The sequence below is a fragment of the Amblyraja radiata genome, chromosome 46 (genome assembly GCF_010909765.2).
Source record: "Amblyraja radiata isolate CabotCenter1 chromosome 46, sAmbRad1.1.pri, whole genome shotgun sequence".
Lineage (NCBI taxonomy): Eukaryota > Metazoa > Chordata > Chondrichthyes > Rajiformes > Rajidae > Amblyraja > Amblyraja radiata.
Genome location: NC_046001.1, coordinates 3,262,596 through 3,278,760, shown reverse-complemented (window position 1 = coordinate 3,278,760; position 16,165 = coordinate 3,262,596). Strand labels below are relative to the sequence as shown.

General features: G+C 52.1%; 1 protein-coding gene across 1 annotated transcript in view; it reads right to left on the bottom strand.

The window, feature by feature from the left end:
- Position 1: 1 nt before the first annotated feature.
- b4galnt1 (beta-1,4-N-acetyl-galactosaminyltransferase 1) overlaps positions 2-16,165 on the bottom strand; it is a gene marked incomplete at its 3' end in the record, with an annotated part of 43,464 nt that continues 27,300 nt past the window's right edge. Inside the window, exons 7-10 of the mRNA XM_033015555.1 lie at positions 10,811-10,991; positions 7,126-7,218; positions 2,240-2,427; positions 2-142 (exon numbers count right to left, since the gene is read on the bottom strand). Coding sequence (XP_032871446.1) covers positions 2-142; positions 2,240-2,427; positions 7,126-7,218; positions 10,811-10,991 — 603 coding nt within the window. The remainder of the gene's footprint in view (positions 143-2,239; positions 2,428-7,125; positions 7,219-10,810; positions 10,992-16,165) is intronic.

Sequence of the window (16,165 nt, the reverse complement as noted above, 5' to 3'; positions counted from 1 at the left end):
CCAGGTCCAGGGTCGTTTTCTCCAAAATGTCCACCAGTTTTTCAACCTTGGTGTTTGAAGTGAAGATGAAATCATCGTCAACCCAGAGGAGATATTTGGTGGTGACTTGGGAAATGGCAAGGTTGCGGCCAGCGAACCAACCCTGCAGAAAGCAAACATCAAAAACCGTGGACATACTCTCTTCTCGCACCCAATCTAGAAAACATCCATGATACACTTTGTCCTACATAGAAACATAGAAAACAGGTGCAGGAGGAGGCCATTCGGCCCTTCGAGCCAGCACCGCCATTCATTGTGATCATGGCTGATCGTCCACAATCAATAACCCGTGCCTGCCTTCTCCCCATATCCCTTGACTCCGCTATCACCTAGAGCTCTATCTAACTCTCTCTTAAATCCATCCAGTGATTTGGCCTCCACTGCCCTCTGTGGCAGGGAATTCCACAAATTCACAACTCTCTGGGTGAAAACTTTTTTTCTCACCTCAGTCTCCCCTTTATTCTAAGACTGTGTGGCCCCTGGTTCTGGACTCGCCCAACATTGGGAACATTTTTCCTGCATCTAGCTTGTCCAGTCATTTTATAAGTTTCTATAAGATATCCCCTCATCCTTCTAAACTCCAGTGAATACAAGCCTAGTCTTTTCAATCTTTCCTCATTTGACAGTCCCGCCATCCCAGGGATCAATCTCGTGAACCTACGCTGCACTGCCTCAATCACAAGGATGTCCTTCCTCCAAATTAGGAGACCAAAACTGTACGCAATACTCCTGATTAGATTAGATTTAGATAGCCTTTATTGTCATTCAGACCGAAGTCTGAACGAAATTGAAGCAGTCATACATACAATACAATAAAAAACAACAATAAACACATATTAACATCCACCACAGTGAGTCCACCCAACATCTCCTCACTGTGATGGAGGCAAAAGTCTTAGGTCTCCAGTCTCTCCCCTCCTCTTCTCCCTCTGCGCTGAGGCGATAGTGATGTGGTCTCACCAGAGCCCTATACCACTGCTCTAGTCATCTATCAACCACTGAAAGTGGAACAAGAAGACCCTGGAGCCCTGAGTCAACACAATTAAAATCCCTGATAGATGAGCGTTCAGAGATTAACCATATCATGATTTGCCAACTCTAACCGTAAAGACTAACGAAGGAAATGTATTTAAATCGGACAATTTCACACAGCATATTGTCCGGAGGCATTTGGCATGATTAAGATCAAACAAGACACACACAAAATGCTGTAATTTGTCCCTCTTGTGTGTAGGATGGAGTTAGTGTGCGGGGATCGCTGGCCGGCACGGACTCGGTGGGCCGAAGGGCCTGTTTCTGCGCTGTATCTCGAAACTGAACAAACCTGACGTTTCGGGTCCAGACTATCTTCCGTCGAAACCAGCATTTGCAGTTCCTTCTTACAGAGTCTGAAGAAGGGTCTCAACCCGAAACGTCACCCACGCCTTCTCTCCAGAGATGCTGCCTGTCGCAGGAGGTTCTACTGCATAGGAGCAGGGAGGTTCTACTGCAGTTGTACAGGGTCTTGGTGAGACCACACCTGGAGTATTGCGTACAGTTTTGGTCTCCTAATCTGAGGAAAGACATTCTTGCCATAGAGGGAGTACAGAGAAGGTTCACCAGACTGATTCCTGGGATGTCAGGACTTTCATATGAAGAAAGACTGGATAGACTCGGCTTGTACTCGCTAGAATTTAGAAGATTGAGGGGGGATCTTACAGAAACGTACAAAATTCTTAAGGGGTTGGACAGGCTAGATGCAGGAAGATTGTTCCCGATGTTGGGGAAGTCCAGAACAAGGGGTCACAGTTTAAGGGATAAGGGGGAAATCTTTTAGGACCGAGATGAGAAAAACATTTTTTTTTCACACACAGAGAGTGGTGAATCTGTGGAACTCTCTGCCACAGAGGGTAGTTGAGGCCACACAGTTCATTGACTATATTTAAGAGGGAGTTAGATGTGGCCCTTGTGGCTAAAGGGATCAGGGGGTATGGAGAGAAGGCAGGGATGGGATACTGAGTTGGATGATCAGCCATGATCACATTGAATGGCGGTGCTGGCTCGAAGGGCCGAATGGCCTACTCCTGCACCTATTGTCTATGTTTCTGAAGTGACTAACGAACTGCCTCTGTTCCCGCATGCCCAAATGTGGTACACACCCAGATAACAACTGCCCTGTTTGGTTTTTGCTTCATTTATTAAAGAGAAACCATACATGTACCTTCCCAAAAGGCATGAAGTATTGCTCGATAAACGGCCCTTCAATCTTTTGCGGGTTGCTGCCATCATCCGCTATTACAATGGTGACGGTGGGATAAAACCTCCTAATGCTCGATATCAGCTCTCTCAGCTTGTCGTACCGCAAGAAGGTTTTGGTGGCTACCGTCACCAGCGCACTGACGTTATATCCTAAAACACAGAGAAGAATAGGTGACCACCTTCTCCTTGAAGTGGTTTATTAGAGATATGTCACAAACTCTCTCTATTAACGAGTCGCCAAAGCCACTGAACTGCCCCAAACTCGGGAAGAGGAGGCCATTCAGCCCTTCAGGCCCGTCCCATCCGTTGGCAAGTTCAGACTGATCAATACCATGGCGAAATTAACCATGGAGTTAAGGGGGAAATTTGTGACTCGATTCAGTCCAAAACTTAACAAGCGGTGGATTCGGCATGGAGTAGGCTTTCAGTTTTTAGAGATACAGCGCGGAAACAGGCCCTTCGGCCCACTGGGTCCGTGCCGACCAGCGATCCCCGCACACTAACCCTGCCCTACACCCACTAGGGACAATTTTTACATTTACACCAAGCCAATTAACCTGCACGCACGTCTTTGGAGTGTGGGAGGAAACCGAAGATCTCGGAGAAAACCCACGCAGGTCACGGGGGAGAACGTGCAAACTCCGTACAGACAGCGCCCGTAGTCGGGATGGAATCCGGGTCTCCGGCGCTGTGAGGCCGCAACTCTACCGCTGCGCCAACTTAACCGCCACGTTCTGTGGGGAGCGTCGCAGCCTTCAAGTCGGCAGGGATGTGGGGTTAAGCTGCAAGGTGGAGCTGGGTATAAAGTCTCAGCTGAGTAGTCGGTGCTGGAAGAGACAGCAACCAGCATGGCCGATAAACCAAGGGAGGTGATGAGCAGGCGGGAACATGACCTTGTTACTACCACAGAGACAAGATTGAAAGAAGGGCAGGCCCGACAACTCAATACCTTCCCCGCTCGAATCTCCAAGCGTAATTGGGATGGGGAAGATTTCTACATGGTGAAACCAAAATGGATAAAAATGGCCTTTAACAAAATTTGAGGTAGACAAAAATGCTGGAGAAACTCAGCGGGTGCGGCAGCATCTATGGAGCGAAGGAAATAGGCAACGTTTCGGGACGAAACTCTGCTTCAGACCCTTCTTAATAAAATCTGACAATGTGCACTTTAACCACATGTGATTTTTTTTCTCTATTACAAATCTTAAATTGTGGAGCACAGAGTCAAATAAATAAATGATGGGTCTTTGTCCCAAACATTATGGAGGGCACTGCAGTTGTTCAGCACTCCTCTCTGGTTGTGGTGGATGTTCGGTTGCCTGATAACAGCTCTGGAAGAAACTGGAGGTGTGTGTGCGTTTGTTTTCACACTTCTGTACCTCTTGCCCGATGGGAGAGGGGAGAAGAGGGGGTGAGACTGGTCCTTGATGATGCTGCTGGCCTTGCCGAGGCAGCGTGAGGTGTAGATGGAGTCGAGAATAATAATAATGGATGGGATTTATATAGCGCCTTTCTAATACTCAAGGTGCTTTACATCGCATTATTCATTCACTCCTCAGTCACACTCGGTGGTGGTAAGCTACTTCTGTAGCCACAGCTGCCCTGGAGCAGACTGACGGAAGCGTGGCTGCCAATCTGCGCCTACGGCCCCTCCGACCACCACCAATCACTCACACACATTCACACACAGGCAAAGGTGGGTGAAGTGTCTTGCCCAAGGACACAACGACAGTATGCACTCCAAGCGGGATTCAAACCGGCTACCTTCCGGTTGCCAGCCGAACACTTAGCCCATTGTGCCATCTGTCGTCCCAAGTCGATGGAAGGAAGGGAGGTTGGTTTGTGTGATGGTCTGGGCTGCAACTGTCCACAATTCTCTGCGATTTCTGACAGTCCTGGATGGAGCTGTTGCCAAACTGCTGTTACCCCCCCAAAAAGGGGGGTGTAAGGGTGGAAATGCAGGTTTACAGGTTCGTTCACACACCCTCATTCAAAAGACATTTTTACATCCTACTTGTCACGGTCCCTCAGATCCACATCAGCCGGTCTCCTCTCCATCCACAAGTCCAACCTCCGCAGTTTTGGGGACAGAGCTTTCTCCAGGGCAGCTCCCAGGCTCTGGAACTCCCTCCCCCAACTGATCCGCAATTCCGTGTCCCTCACCATCTTCCAGTCCCGCCTCAAGACCCATCTCTTCACCTCTGCCTATCCTTAGCCCCACGTCCCCCTCCCTTTTCATCTGTGCATTAATTGCCTCATACTGTGTTTTGTATTGAATTCTGTCTTTACTTTGTGTACTAGTCATGTCTCTACATGCTCAATTTTTGTAAGGTGTCCTTGAGACTCTTGAAAGGCGCCCATAAATAAAATTTATTATTATTATTATTATCATCTTTATGCAATGTGGATACATAATTCACAGGCAAATTAGATTTAGCTCTTAGGGCTGAGTGAGTTAAGGGATATGGGGAGAAAGCCGGAACGGGGTACTGATTTTGGATGATCAGCCGTGATCATATTGAAGGGCCGAATGGCCTACTCCTGCACCTATTTTCCATGTTACTATATTTCTATGTACATTGCCCCTCTGTAAACTCTACAGGCGGCTGAGAAAGTAAGATACCATAGAAATAGTGTGAATGGGTGATCGATGGTCGGTGTGTACTCAGTGGCGTGATGTTTCGAAACCACGTCTCGAAACTAATCTAAAATTAGGACGGAAACGAAAGTAAACTAAGCGGTATGAAATGTTAGTTGAGCACATTAAGGGGAGGATATCTTTGAAGGTTCCTTGTGCAAGTTTATATGGGGGTAGATTAGGATTACAAACAGAGAGCAGGGGATAAAAGTTCATCTATGTTGTAAAATCAGAGAGGTGAGATAAAGTAAAACTATTATGGGACTTTCCTGAACACTGCTCTTAACTTTCCCACTAGTAGCTGAGATAGCATTTGCGTGCAAAGCTCAGTGGGAGTGGGATTTTTTTTGTTGTGTTTATTGTCCAGGAAGGAGATAAGGAAGGGCAGGACTGGACCTTATCTTCAGTAGTGTAGCCAGGTGAGTGCAGGGAGTGGCACTGGGAAAACAATTCTGAGATAGCAACTGGAACTGTGTCGGTTTTAAGAATGTTATGGAGAAAGGTCAGGACAGGCTAGAAATTCAAGTTCTGAACTGGGTGGCACAGCGGGTAGAGTTGCCGCCTCACAGCGCCATAGAGACCCGGGTTCCTGTCGGGACAAAGACCCATCATTTATTTATTTGCCTGTGTACTCCACAATTTGACATTTGTAATAGAAAAAAAATCACATGTGGATAAAGTGCACATTGTCCGATTTTATTAGGGTCTGAAGAAGGGTTTCAGCCCGAAACGTTGCCTATTTCCCTCGCTCCATAGATGCTGCCGCACCCGCTGAGTTTCTCCAGCACTTTTGTCTACCTTCCATCCTGACCACGGGCACTGTCTGTACGGAGTTTGTACGTCCTCCACGTGACCTGCGTGGGTTTTCTCCGGGTGCTCCGGTTTCCTCCCACACTCCAAAGACGTACAGGTTTGTAGGTTAACTGGCTTTGATTAAAAATTGTAAATTGTCCCTTAGTGTGTGTGTAGGATAGTGTTAGTGTAAATATTAATGTCTGGGGGTTTGATTAGTAACTTAGCAGTTGACATGAAAATTTGTGATGTCAGATGTCGGAGGAAGCTAGACTTTGGCAACTTTGAATGATATAGATGAATTAGTAAGATAGGCCTGGAGGGTCTCAAAGGGTCGGGCAGCCTCTGTGGAGGGAATGGATAGATGACATTTCGGGCTGGGATTTTTTGGACTGAGGAAGAGTCCCTGCCCGAAACGTCGTCTGCCCTCCACAGACGCTGCCCGACCCGCTGAGTTCCTCCAGCGTTTTGCGTTTTGCTCAAGTTTCCAGCATTCAAAAAACAAGAGAGAGGTGGGGCACAAGGCAATGGAGAACGCCGCGGCAATTGTGCGCCCATCGGGAATTGGCGCAGGTTGCGTGCACGTGGATTGCCCGTTGAGATGCGAGAGCTTTTCTGCTTGTTGCCTTTGCGCCCCCGTTATATCTCCCCACCCCCGAGAGGGGCTTCCTTGTGGCCTTTGTGGAGCCGGGTCAATTGGACCAACGCCCTTTCGTCAGAGGGTGGTGAATCTGTGGAATTCTTTGGAGCAGACGGCTGTGGAGGCCACGTCATTGGATATTTTTAAGGCAGAGATAGACAGATTCTTGATTAGTGCGGGTGTCAGGGGTTATCGGGAGAGAGTGGGGTTGAGAGGGAGAGATAGATCAGCCGTGATTGAATGGCGGAGTAGACTCGATGGGCCGAATGGCCTAATTCTGCTATCACTTGTGATCTTATGAGTTAAGAGCATGTGGAATGCTGCTGCAGGAACGCCATCCCGGAAAACCCTGCACAGGCTTGGCAAACATTCCCCTCCCGGCCAAAAATATCGGGATTTTCGGTCACTTTTTGTGCAGGCATTGCATTCAGTGCTACAGTACAGAGGTGTGTATTCATGGGAGAACTGATGGCGACAGTGTGTGTGTGTGTGTGTGTGTGTGTGTGTGTGTGTGTGTGTGTGTGTGTGTGTGTGTGAGTGTGTGTGTACGTGTGTGTGTGTGTGTGTGAGTGTACGTGTGTGTACGTGTGTGTGTGTGTGTGTGTGTGTGTGTGTGTGTGTGTGTGTGTGTGTGTGTGTGTGTGTACGTGTGTGTGCGTGTGTGTGCGTGTGTGTGCGTGTGTGTGCGTGTGTGTGCGTGTGTGTGCGTGCGTGGATGCCTTTGACTGGAGGGACTTTGATGGGAGAACTCCATGAATCCTGGGTTAATAGCACTGACCTGACTGGTCCCCGGAGCTGTATAGTTTTGGGATGGTGGCATGTCGGATTTTGATGACAAAAAAAGCCTGGTGTCCGTCTGTCTCGAGCTGCACTGCAAGATGCAAAACACACACACTAAGACCGGCAGGAGTGAACAGGTTAAACAGCCATGGGGGACAGGCCCTCATCGGCAGCCAGGGCAGACCCTCATAGCCAGCCAGCTACATCCACATCCACATCCACATCCACATCCACATCCACATCCACATCCACATCCACATCCACACCCACACACACACACACACACACACACACTGCCCACCTTAAAGGGCCTGTCCCACTTATGCAATTTTTTTCAGCGACTGCCGCCACCCGTCACAGTCGCAGCAGGTCCCCGAAAATTTTCAACGTGTTCAAAATCCAGCGATGACCAGAAAAGGGCACGACTCTTTGGGCGACTACTCGCGTCCATACAGGCGTCACCCCGCGACATGTCGACACGCGCCGCCTCTATGGCCGTGCGTAGTCGCCCAAAGAGTCGTGCCTTGTTCTGGTCGCTGTTTAAGGCGGATCCCACTCAAAAGGCAGTCCTCAGCCAGACTGGGATCTGCGACTTTGGTCGTGCTCAGACTGTGTTCTCTCCGTTGAGAGCAGGGTCTATCTCACATTCCTGACCTCAGGCCCATTCTGGGCTGCCGCCAGTCTCTGCCCATTAGTGGGCAGCAGGGTGGCACAGCGGTAGAGCAGCCGCCTTACAGCGCTTGCCGCGCCAGAGACCCGGGTTCCATCCTGACCACGGGCGCTGGCTGTACGGAGTTTGTACGTTGTGCGTGGGTTTTCTCCGAGATCTTCGGTTTCCTCCCAGAGTCCAAAGACGTGCAGGTCTGTTGGTAAAATTGGCTTGGTGTACGTGTATAAATGTCACTGGCACGTGCGGGGATTGCTAGTCAGCGCGGACTCGGTGGGCCGAAGGTCCTGTTCCCCCGCTGTGTCTCTAAACTAAACTAAATTGCGCAGTTTGGTGCATCGGGGAGAGTACCACAAACTTCACCCTCGAGAGGATATGCCACCTCCTCCCCTCTCCACAGGCAGGCGGAGTGGACAGAAACATCAGTCCGCACTGCCAGCTTCTCTAGACCACGCGCGTTTATGAGCCTCGAGTCAGGATTTCACCCGTCGTTGGTTCGTTACCTGGGTGCTGCCTTTTTGCACGCGCGTCATAAGAGGTCATCAAAAGAACAACAACAAAAAATCACACAGTAGCGGATTTTCCCCATTTAGCAGCGCTGGGCTTTGTGTACAGTCCAGCACCCGGGCCAACTCATCATTCACCCAGCCACGGCCAAATCGCTGAACCCATTGCTGTTGGGAATTTGTCCCGTATTTTGGACATTTGGTCCCTTATTTGGGAGTGAGATAGTTGGCAGCCTGAGGCCTACCTCTTGTTCTTAAACTGTGTGACCCCGGGTTCTGGACTCCCACAACATGGGGGACATTTTTCCTGCAACTGGCCTGTCAAATCCCTTAAGAATTGTATACGCTACTCTAAAGGCCCTGTCCCATGATGCGAGTTTACCCAAGAGCTCTCCCGAGTTTAAAAAAAAAAATCAAACACGTCACGAGTATTTTTTTACCCTTGGAAATTTTTCACACTGTCGAAAAAAACTTCACGAGGTTCCGCGTTTCCCGAACACGTGCCGTTAGCGTTACGAGCCGCTACGAGACATTCACGAGCTCCGACGTACATTCTACGTACTTACCACGAGTTTGATTTTTTTTTTATACTCGGGAGAGCACTAGGGGTAAACTCGTACAGTGGGACAGGCCCTTTAGAAATCCCCTCTCAACCTTCTAAATTCCAGTGAATATAAGCCCAGTCGATTTTACCGGATTGTGTACAAAAACAAAGCATTTCATTACACCCAGGTACATGTAACAGTAAAGTATTGTTGAATCATTCGAAGAGAGAGGTTTTGAGAAAGAATTGTATGGCTTTGCTACCAGAAGGCAGGCAATATAACTGCGCACAAACGTACGTCTCTTAAACGTGGAATTCAAGCGCTTCACTTGCGCTCAATTGTCTTAAAGCATAAAGCAGAGAAAGATCGTACAAATGTGTGGTTAAAAGAGCAACGGCTTTCGATAAATGAGATATAGACACAAAAGGCTGGAGTGACTCAGCGGGTGGGACAGGCAGCGTGCCTGGGAGAGAAGGAATGGGCGACGTTTCGGGTCCACGCCCAGGCTGTCGGGGATGATAAGAAAGGAAGGAGCTAATCAAGCAAGAACAGGCCGTAAAAGCTATCGACAGAAGAGTAGAGGCCCGTTTCAAACACCTCGACAATCTCCTGTAACCCTGGTCACAGTCCATCGACCTGGCCCGAGCAATGGAGGTTCACCACTCAATGACAATATTGAGAATAGCAATCGACACAAGTGCTTTCTTGTATCTCAGCCAGGGGCGTCAACGTGGAAACAATCTGTCGCTGTGTGGAGGCAGGAGGAAGTAAAGTGCAATTATAGCTAAAATAATCAAAATAAAGTGAAGGAGAATTCAAAGTTAATATATCCAATGGCGACTTAAAGGGCCTATCCCACATTCACGACCTCTGCCGAGTTTGCCCGCGACTCGTACTCGCAGCATGGTCGTCACGAGGTCGTAGGTAGGTCGTAGGTAGGTCGTGATGCTAGTCGTAGGTACTCGTGGCATCAAGTAGGTCGGGGCGTTTTTCTAGCCCGATGAAAAATGTCCACGAGTAAAAAAGGTTGTGAATTAAGTCATTGAAGTGGGACGGGCCCTTTAGGCTGAACCCTCTTCTCCAGAAGACAATGAGAATCAGGGATCGCACTCTCACTCACAATGCGTGCTTGAGGTTCATGGCACGTAGCAGCACTCAAGGTAGGGACGAGGGTAAATGTGCTGTTTGAATGAGATGAAACGGGTGGTAGAAGCTAGGTGTGGAGTCCAAGCACCAGCACAGACCAGGGGGGCCGAATGGCCTGTTTCTGCACTACACATTTTAACTTTTAGAGTTAATACTCTGCCACAGAAGGCAGTGGAGGCCAATTCACTGGATGTTTTCAAGATAGAGTTAGATTTAGCTCTTAGGGCTAACGGAATCAGGGGATTTGCGGAAAAAGCAGGAACTGATTGTGGATGATCAGCCATGATCGTATTGAATGGCGGTGCTGGCTCAAAGGGCCGAATGGCCTCCTCCTGCACCTATTGTCTATCGTCTAGTGAATGTCTTTAGCCAGAGGGTGGTGAATCTGTGGGATTCATTGCCACAGACGGCTGTGGAGGCCACAAGTCAGTGGATATATTTAAGGCAGAGATAGATAGATTCTTGATTAGTGCGGGTGTCAGAGGCTACGGGGAGGAGGCAGGAGAATGGGGGTGAGAGAGAAAGGTAGATCGGCCATGATTGAATGGCGGAGTAGACTGGATGGGCCGAACGGCCTCATTCTGCACCTGTGACTTATAAACTAACCACAAGTCCACGCAGAAAACTATCTCAGCCCCGAACACACGACCAATTGAATTGTCACAGACGGCTCAACGCAAGATGTTGTTACGACAGATTCGGGCAAAATTAGAACGTTCACGTCCCAGATGTGACTCTGAGACCCCACCCCCACCTTGCTTCCTGCACACAATATAATTGGCGGCTGTTTTCGGGTGACTTTGCGACCTGCCCACCTACCCGTGTCGGCCGTGTTGGGGTTGAAGATGGTGTTGGTGTAGGTGATGAACTGGAGCTGGCGGTTCAGTTTGTCTACCTGGGCGCTGGAGAGAGACAGGTGCATCTGCCCGGCACCTTCCACCGTCACCTCGTCCACCTCCGCAGCCACGTCAAAGGTCCCGAGCGAGGCCGTCACGTTGACCTGCGCGGAACAAGAGGCGGGAGTGAGTGAGTGCGTGAGCGGCGGGCAGGCTGGAGGACGAGAGCGTCCACATCGCTCGGCGCCCCGTTGTGTGTCGGCATCCACGTCTGACGAGGCAGGAAAGTAGCAGCAAGAGCAGGCCACTCGGCCCCTCTAGCCCAACCTGCCCATTCAATGTGCAGATAGACAATAGACTATAGACAATAGGTACAGGAGCAGGCCACTCGGCCCCTCTAGCCCAACCTGCCCATTCAATGTGCAGATAGACAATAGACTATAGACAATAGACAATAGGTGCAGGAGCAGGCCACTCGGCCCCTCTAGCCCAACCTGCCCATTCAACGTGCAGATGCTGGCTTACACATATTGAAACATATAAGATTGTTAAGGGGTTTGGAGACGCTAGAGGCAGGAAACATGTTCCCGATGTTGGGGGAGTCCAGAACCAGGGGCCACAGTTTAAGAATAAGGGGTAAGCCATTTAGAACGGAGACGAGGAAACACTTTTTCTCACAGAGAGTGGTGAGTCTGTGGAATTCTCTGCCTCAGAGGGCGGTGGAGGCAGGTTCTCTGGATACTTTCAAGAGAGAGCTAGATAGGGCTCTTAAAAATAGCGGAGTCAGGGGATATGGGGAGAAGGCAGGAACGGGGTAGTGATTGGGGATGATCAGCCATGATCACATTGAATGGCGGTGCTGGTTCGAAGGGTGGTGCTGGCTCAAAGCCCCTGGTTCTGGACTCCCCCAACATCGGGAACATGTTTCCTGCCTCCAGCGTGTCCAATCCCTTAATAATCTCATATGTTTCAATAAGATCCCCTCTCATCCTAAATTCCAGTGTATACAAGCCCAATCAAGATCCTTCTTCAGACTGAGGAGGCTTCTTCTGTCTAAAGAAGGGCCTCGACCCGAGACGTCACCTATTACAGGACTTCTCTCCAGGGATGTTGCCCGTCCCGTTGAGTTAGTCCAGCATCTTGTGTCTTTGCCAACTTCTCTACTCAATGCCCTGACTGATAAAGGCCAATGTACCAAACACCTTCATTGCGATGCCCTTCTCAGGGAACTCCGAGATCCCTCTGCTCTACAATACGTCTCCGGGCCCTGCCATTCATGTCTTAAAGGGCCAGTCCCTCTGCGGCGACCTAATCTGCGAGTTTAGAAGAGTTTGCTCTCGACTCAAACTCGCAGCATGGTCGACACGTGGCCCTGGGAGGTCGCTGGAACTCTCCTTCGTGCTCGAGGGAAGTTCCCGAACACTCGCAACCCCTCAGTTTGGTCGAGGAAACATTTTCAGCACTCTGAAAAATTTTCAGCATGGTTCTTTTGAACTCGTAGTGCAGTGGAGTGGGGTCGCTTTGTAGTTACAGGCAGTCGAGGGCAGCTGTAGGCCATCTCCTTCGCTGACCGGGCATTTAAATTAGCTCATTGAAGTTTTCAGAACCAAGGAAAACTTGGTTAAATGCTCGCTGAATTTTATTATAAGTTGTCTGTCTTCTTAAAAGTCTGGCCATGAAGTTACCGATAGCTCGGTTTCATCAGCAAGAACCACAGTCACATCCCCATTTAGCACTGAAAGCAATCCGCTACCATTCGCAGACACACCGACCAACAATACACTTCAAAGAGACGTATGACCTTTAAAATGTCAGAAGTGTTTAAGAAGGAACTGCAGATGCTGGAACAATCGAAGGTAGACACAAATGCTGGAGGAACTCAGCGGGCGAGGCCGCATCTACGGAGCGAAGGGAATAGGTGACCTTTCAGGAGAAGGGTCTCCCATCCTGGCCAAACACTCATCTCTCCGCTGCTTTCAGGTAGAAGGTACAGGAGCCTGAAATCTGCAACATCCAGATTCAGGAATAGCTACTTCCCCACAGCCATCAGACTATTAAACTCCTCAAACAAAAATCTGTACTTTAATAGCCTATTGCACTTTCTCTGGTTATTTATGTGTGTGTATATATATATTCAATGGTATATGGACACACTGATCTGTTCTGTATTCATGTCTACTATGTTCTGTTATGCTGAAACAAAGCAAGAATCTCATTGTTCTATACAGGGACACATGACAATTAAACTCACTTGAATCTTGAATCTTTGTAGCCAATTGGGAGATTTCTTGCCCACATTTCTCACATATTGTGCTGCTCCGGAAACATTGCAAGGGTGAGGTTTGGAGAAGGTCATTCTCCGCCCGCCTTCACAGAGGTTCCACCACCGGATGCACATTGTCCTCGCTTCCGTGGCATATCTCAGAAACTGGGGTTGATCTTATAGTTTAGAGATACAGCACGGAAACAGGCCCTTCGGCCCACCAGGTCTGCGCCGACCAGCGATCCCCGCACACTGACATGATCCGACACACACTAGGGACAGTTTTTACATTTACCGAGCCAAGAGAGAGGAGGGAGGAGAGGGAGAGATGGGGGGGGGGAGATGGGGGGGGGGGGGGGGGGGAGAGATGGGGGGGGGGGGGAGAGATGGGGGGGGGGGGGGAGAGATGGGGGGGGGGGGGGAGAGAAGAGATGGGGGGGGTGGGGAAGAGATGGGGGGGGGAGAGCAGAGAGACTGGGGGGGAGAGATGGGGGGGAGAGAGAGATGGGGGGGGGAGAGAGAGAAGGGGGGGAGAGAGAGGATGGGGGGGGAGAGAGAGATGGGGGGGAGAGAGAGATGGGGGGGAGAGAGAGATGGGGGGGGAGATGAGGAGATGGGGGGGAGAGAGCGATGGGGGAGAGAGAGATGGGGAGAGCGAGATGGGGTGGGAGTGAGAGGAGAGATGGGGGGGGTGGAGAGATGGGGGCGGGAGAGACTGGGGGGGGGGTGGGAAGAGATGGGGGGGGAGAGATGGGGGGGGGAGAAGATGGGGGGGGAGAGATGGGGGGGGAGGAGAGATGGGGGGGGGAGAGATGGTGGGGGGAGAGATGGGGGCGGCGGAGGAATGGGGGGGGAGATGGGGGGGGAGAGATGGGGGGGGAGAGAGAGAGGGGGGAGAGAGAGAGATGGGGGAGAGAGAGAGATGGGGGAGAGAGAGAGAGATGGGGGGGGGAGAGGGGGGGGGGGTAGTTGGGGGGGGGGAGGAGAGAGATGGGGGGGGAGAGGCTGGGGGGGGAGATGGGGGGGATAGAGAGAGATGGGGTGGAGATGAGAGGGAGAGAGATGGGGGGGGGAGAGAGAGAGAGATGGGGGGGGGGAAGAGAGATGGGGGGGGGTAGAGAGATGGGGGGGGAGAGAGATGGGGGGGGAGAGAGAGATGGGGGGGGGAGAGCGAGATGGGGGGAGAGAGAGAGCAGAAGAGATGGGGGGAGAGATGGCGGACCCCGGGCCGATGAGGACGGCCCGGGGGCGACGGAGAGAGTGGGGGGGGGGGGGGGGCGGGGCGGGAGTTGGATGGGGGGCCCGAGGTCGTCAGGCGACGGGCGCCCAGAAGAGGCCGGTCCGGGGGGGAGATGAGAGAGGCGCGAGAAGGTGGGGGGGGGAGAGATGGGGGGAGAGAGAGGATGGGGGGGGAGAGAGAGAGATGGGGGGGGGGGAGTAGAGATGGGGGTGAGAGAGATGGGGGGGGGGGGAGATGGGGGGGGAGAGAGAGGGGGGGGGGAGAGAGATGGGGGGGGAGAGATGGGGGGGAGAGGGAGATGGGGGGAGAGATGGGGGTGAGAGAGATGGGGGGGGGAGAGTGGGGGGGGGGAGATGGGGGGGGGGAGAGAGATGGGGGGGAGAGAGAGGGGGGGGAGAGATGGGGGGGAGAGAGGATGGGGGGAGAGAGAGATGGAGGGGAGAGAGAGATGGAGGGGAGAGAGATGGGGGGGGAGAGAGAGATGGGGGGGGAGAGAGAGATGGGGGGGGAGAGAGAGATGGGGGGGGAGAGAGAGATGGGAGAGATGGGGGGAGAGATGGGGGTGAGAGAGATGGGGGGGGGGGAGATGGGGGGGGGAGGGAGGTGGGGGGGGGGAGAGAGATGGGGGGGGAGAGATGGGGGGGAGAGAGAGAGAGATGGGGGGAGAGATGGGGGTGAGAGAGATGGGGGGGGAGAGGAGAGATGGGGGGGGAGAGAGCATGGGGGGGGAGAGAGATGGGGGGAGAGAGATGGGGGAGAGAGAGATGGGGGGGGAGAGAGATGGGGGAGAGAGATGGGGGGGGAGAGAGATGGGGGGGGAGAGAGATGGGGGGGGAGAGAGATGGGGGGGAGAGAGAGATGGGGGGGGAGAGAGAGAGATGGGGGGAGAGATGGGGGTGAGAGAGATGGGGGGGGGGGAGATGGGGGGGGGAGAGAGATGGGGGGGGGGAGAGAGATGGGGGGAGGAGAAGTCGGGAGGAGAAGGAGGTGGTTGGGCAGATGTAGCAACAGCAAGCATCAAAAGGCGATCTCAGTGGATGTTGAGTAACTGTCCGCTACACCTACAGACACTGCCAGGAGCAACACAAGCCGTCGGCCACAAGGTCTGCATAACACAACGGTGGAATAATGGGGGACCCGTGTGTGTGGGGGGGGGGGGGGGGGAAAATTGCTGTGTGGGGGAGGGTAGGGGGGGGAGAATAAAAGCGTGCTTTGTAAAGGGCCTGTGCCACTTACGCGACCTTGGCTCGCAAATTACGCAACCTCGTGGTCGCTTGAGGCGTACGGGCCGCGCGGGGCCGGTCCCACTTCGAAGCGCGGAGGCGTATAGGAGTTGTGCGGGGCTGGTCCCGACATTGCGCGGGGCTCCGAAATTCCTGCAGCGTCTGAAAATTTCGCGCGGCAACAGCCTGTCGGCACGCAGGCGCATTGCGGTCGTACGCAGCGTCTTGACGGCGTACACCTAGCGCGTGGCGTTGCGTGATGATGTCACCGCCCGCCGTGGCGCTGCGCGATGACGTCACCGCCCAACGGCGTGCGACGTCCAAATTGAGTCGGCCCGCCTCCTGCCCAGCTGATTGGTCAGCATGATGCAAATGACGTCACCCGCGAACTTCGCGTGAACTCCGCTTCTGTTTGGTCGCGCCAAACGCACGCAAGTGGGACAGGCCCTTAACTTTGTCAGTGCCGCTATTTGTGTACATTGTGTATGCAGCAAAGAATCTCACTGTGCCCAGGCACATGAGGCAATAAAGTATTCCTGTTCCACACATCAGCAATGTGGGGCTGCTGGTGTCAGCCTGGCACTGATCAGATAGCAGAGTGCATGGGCGGGG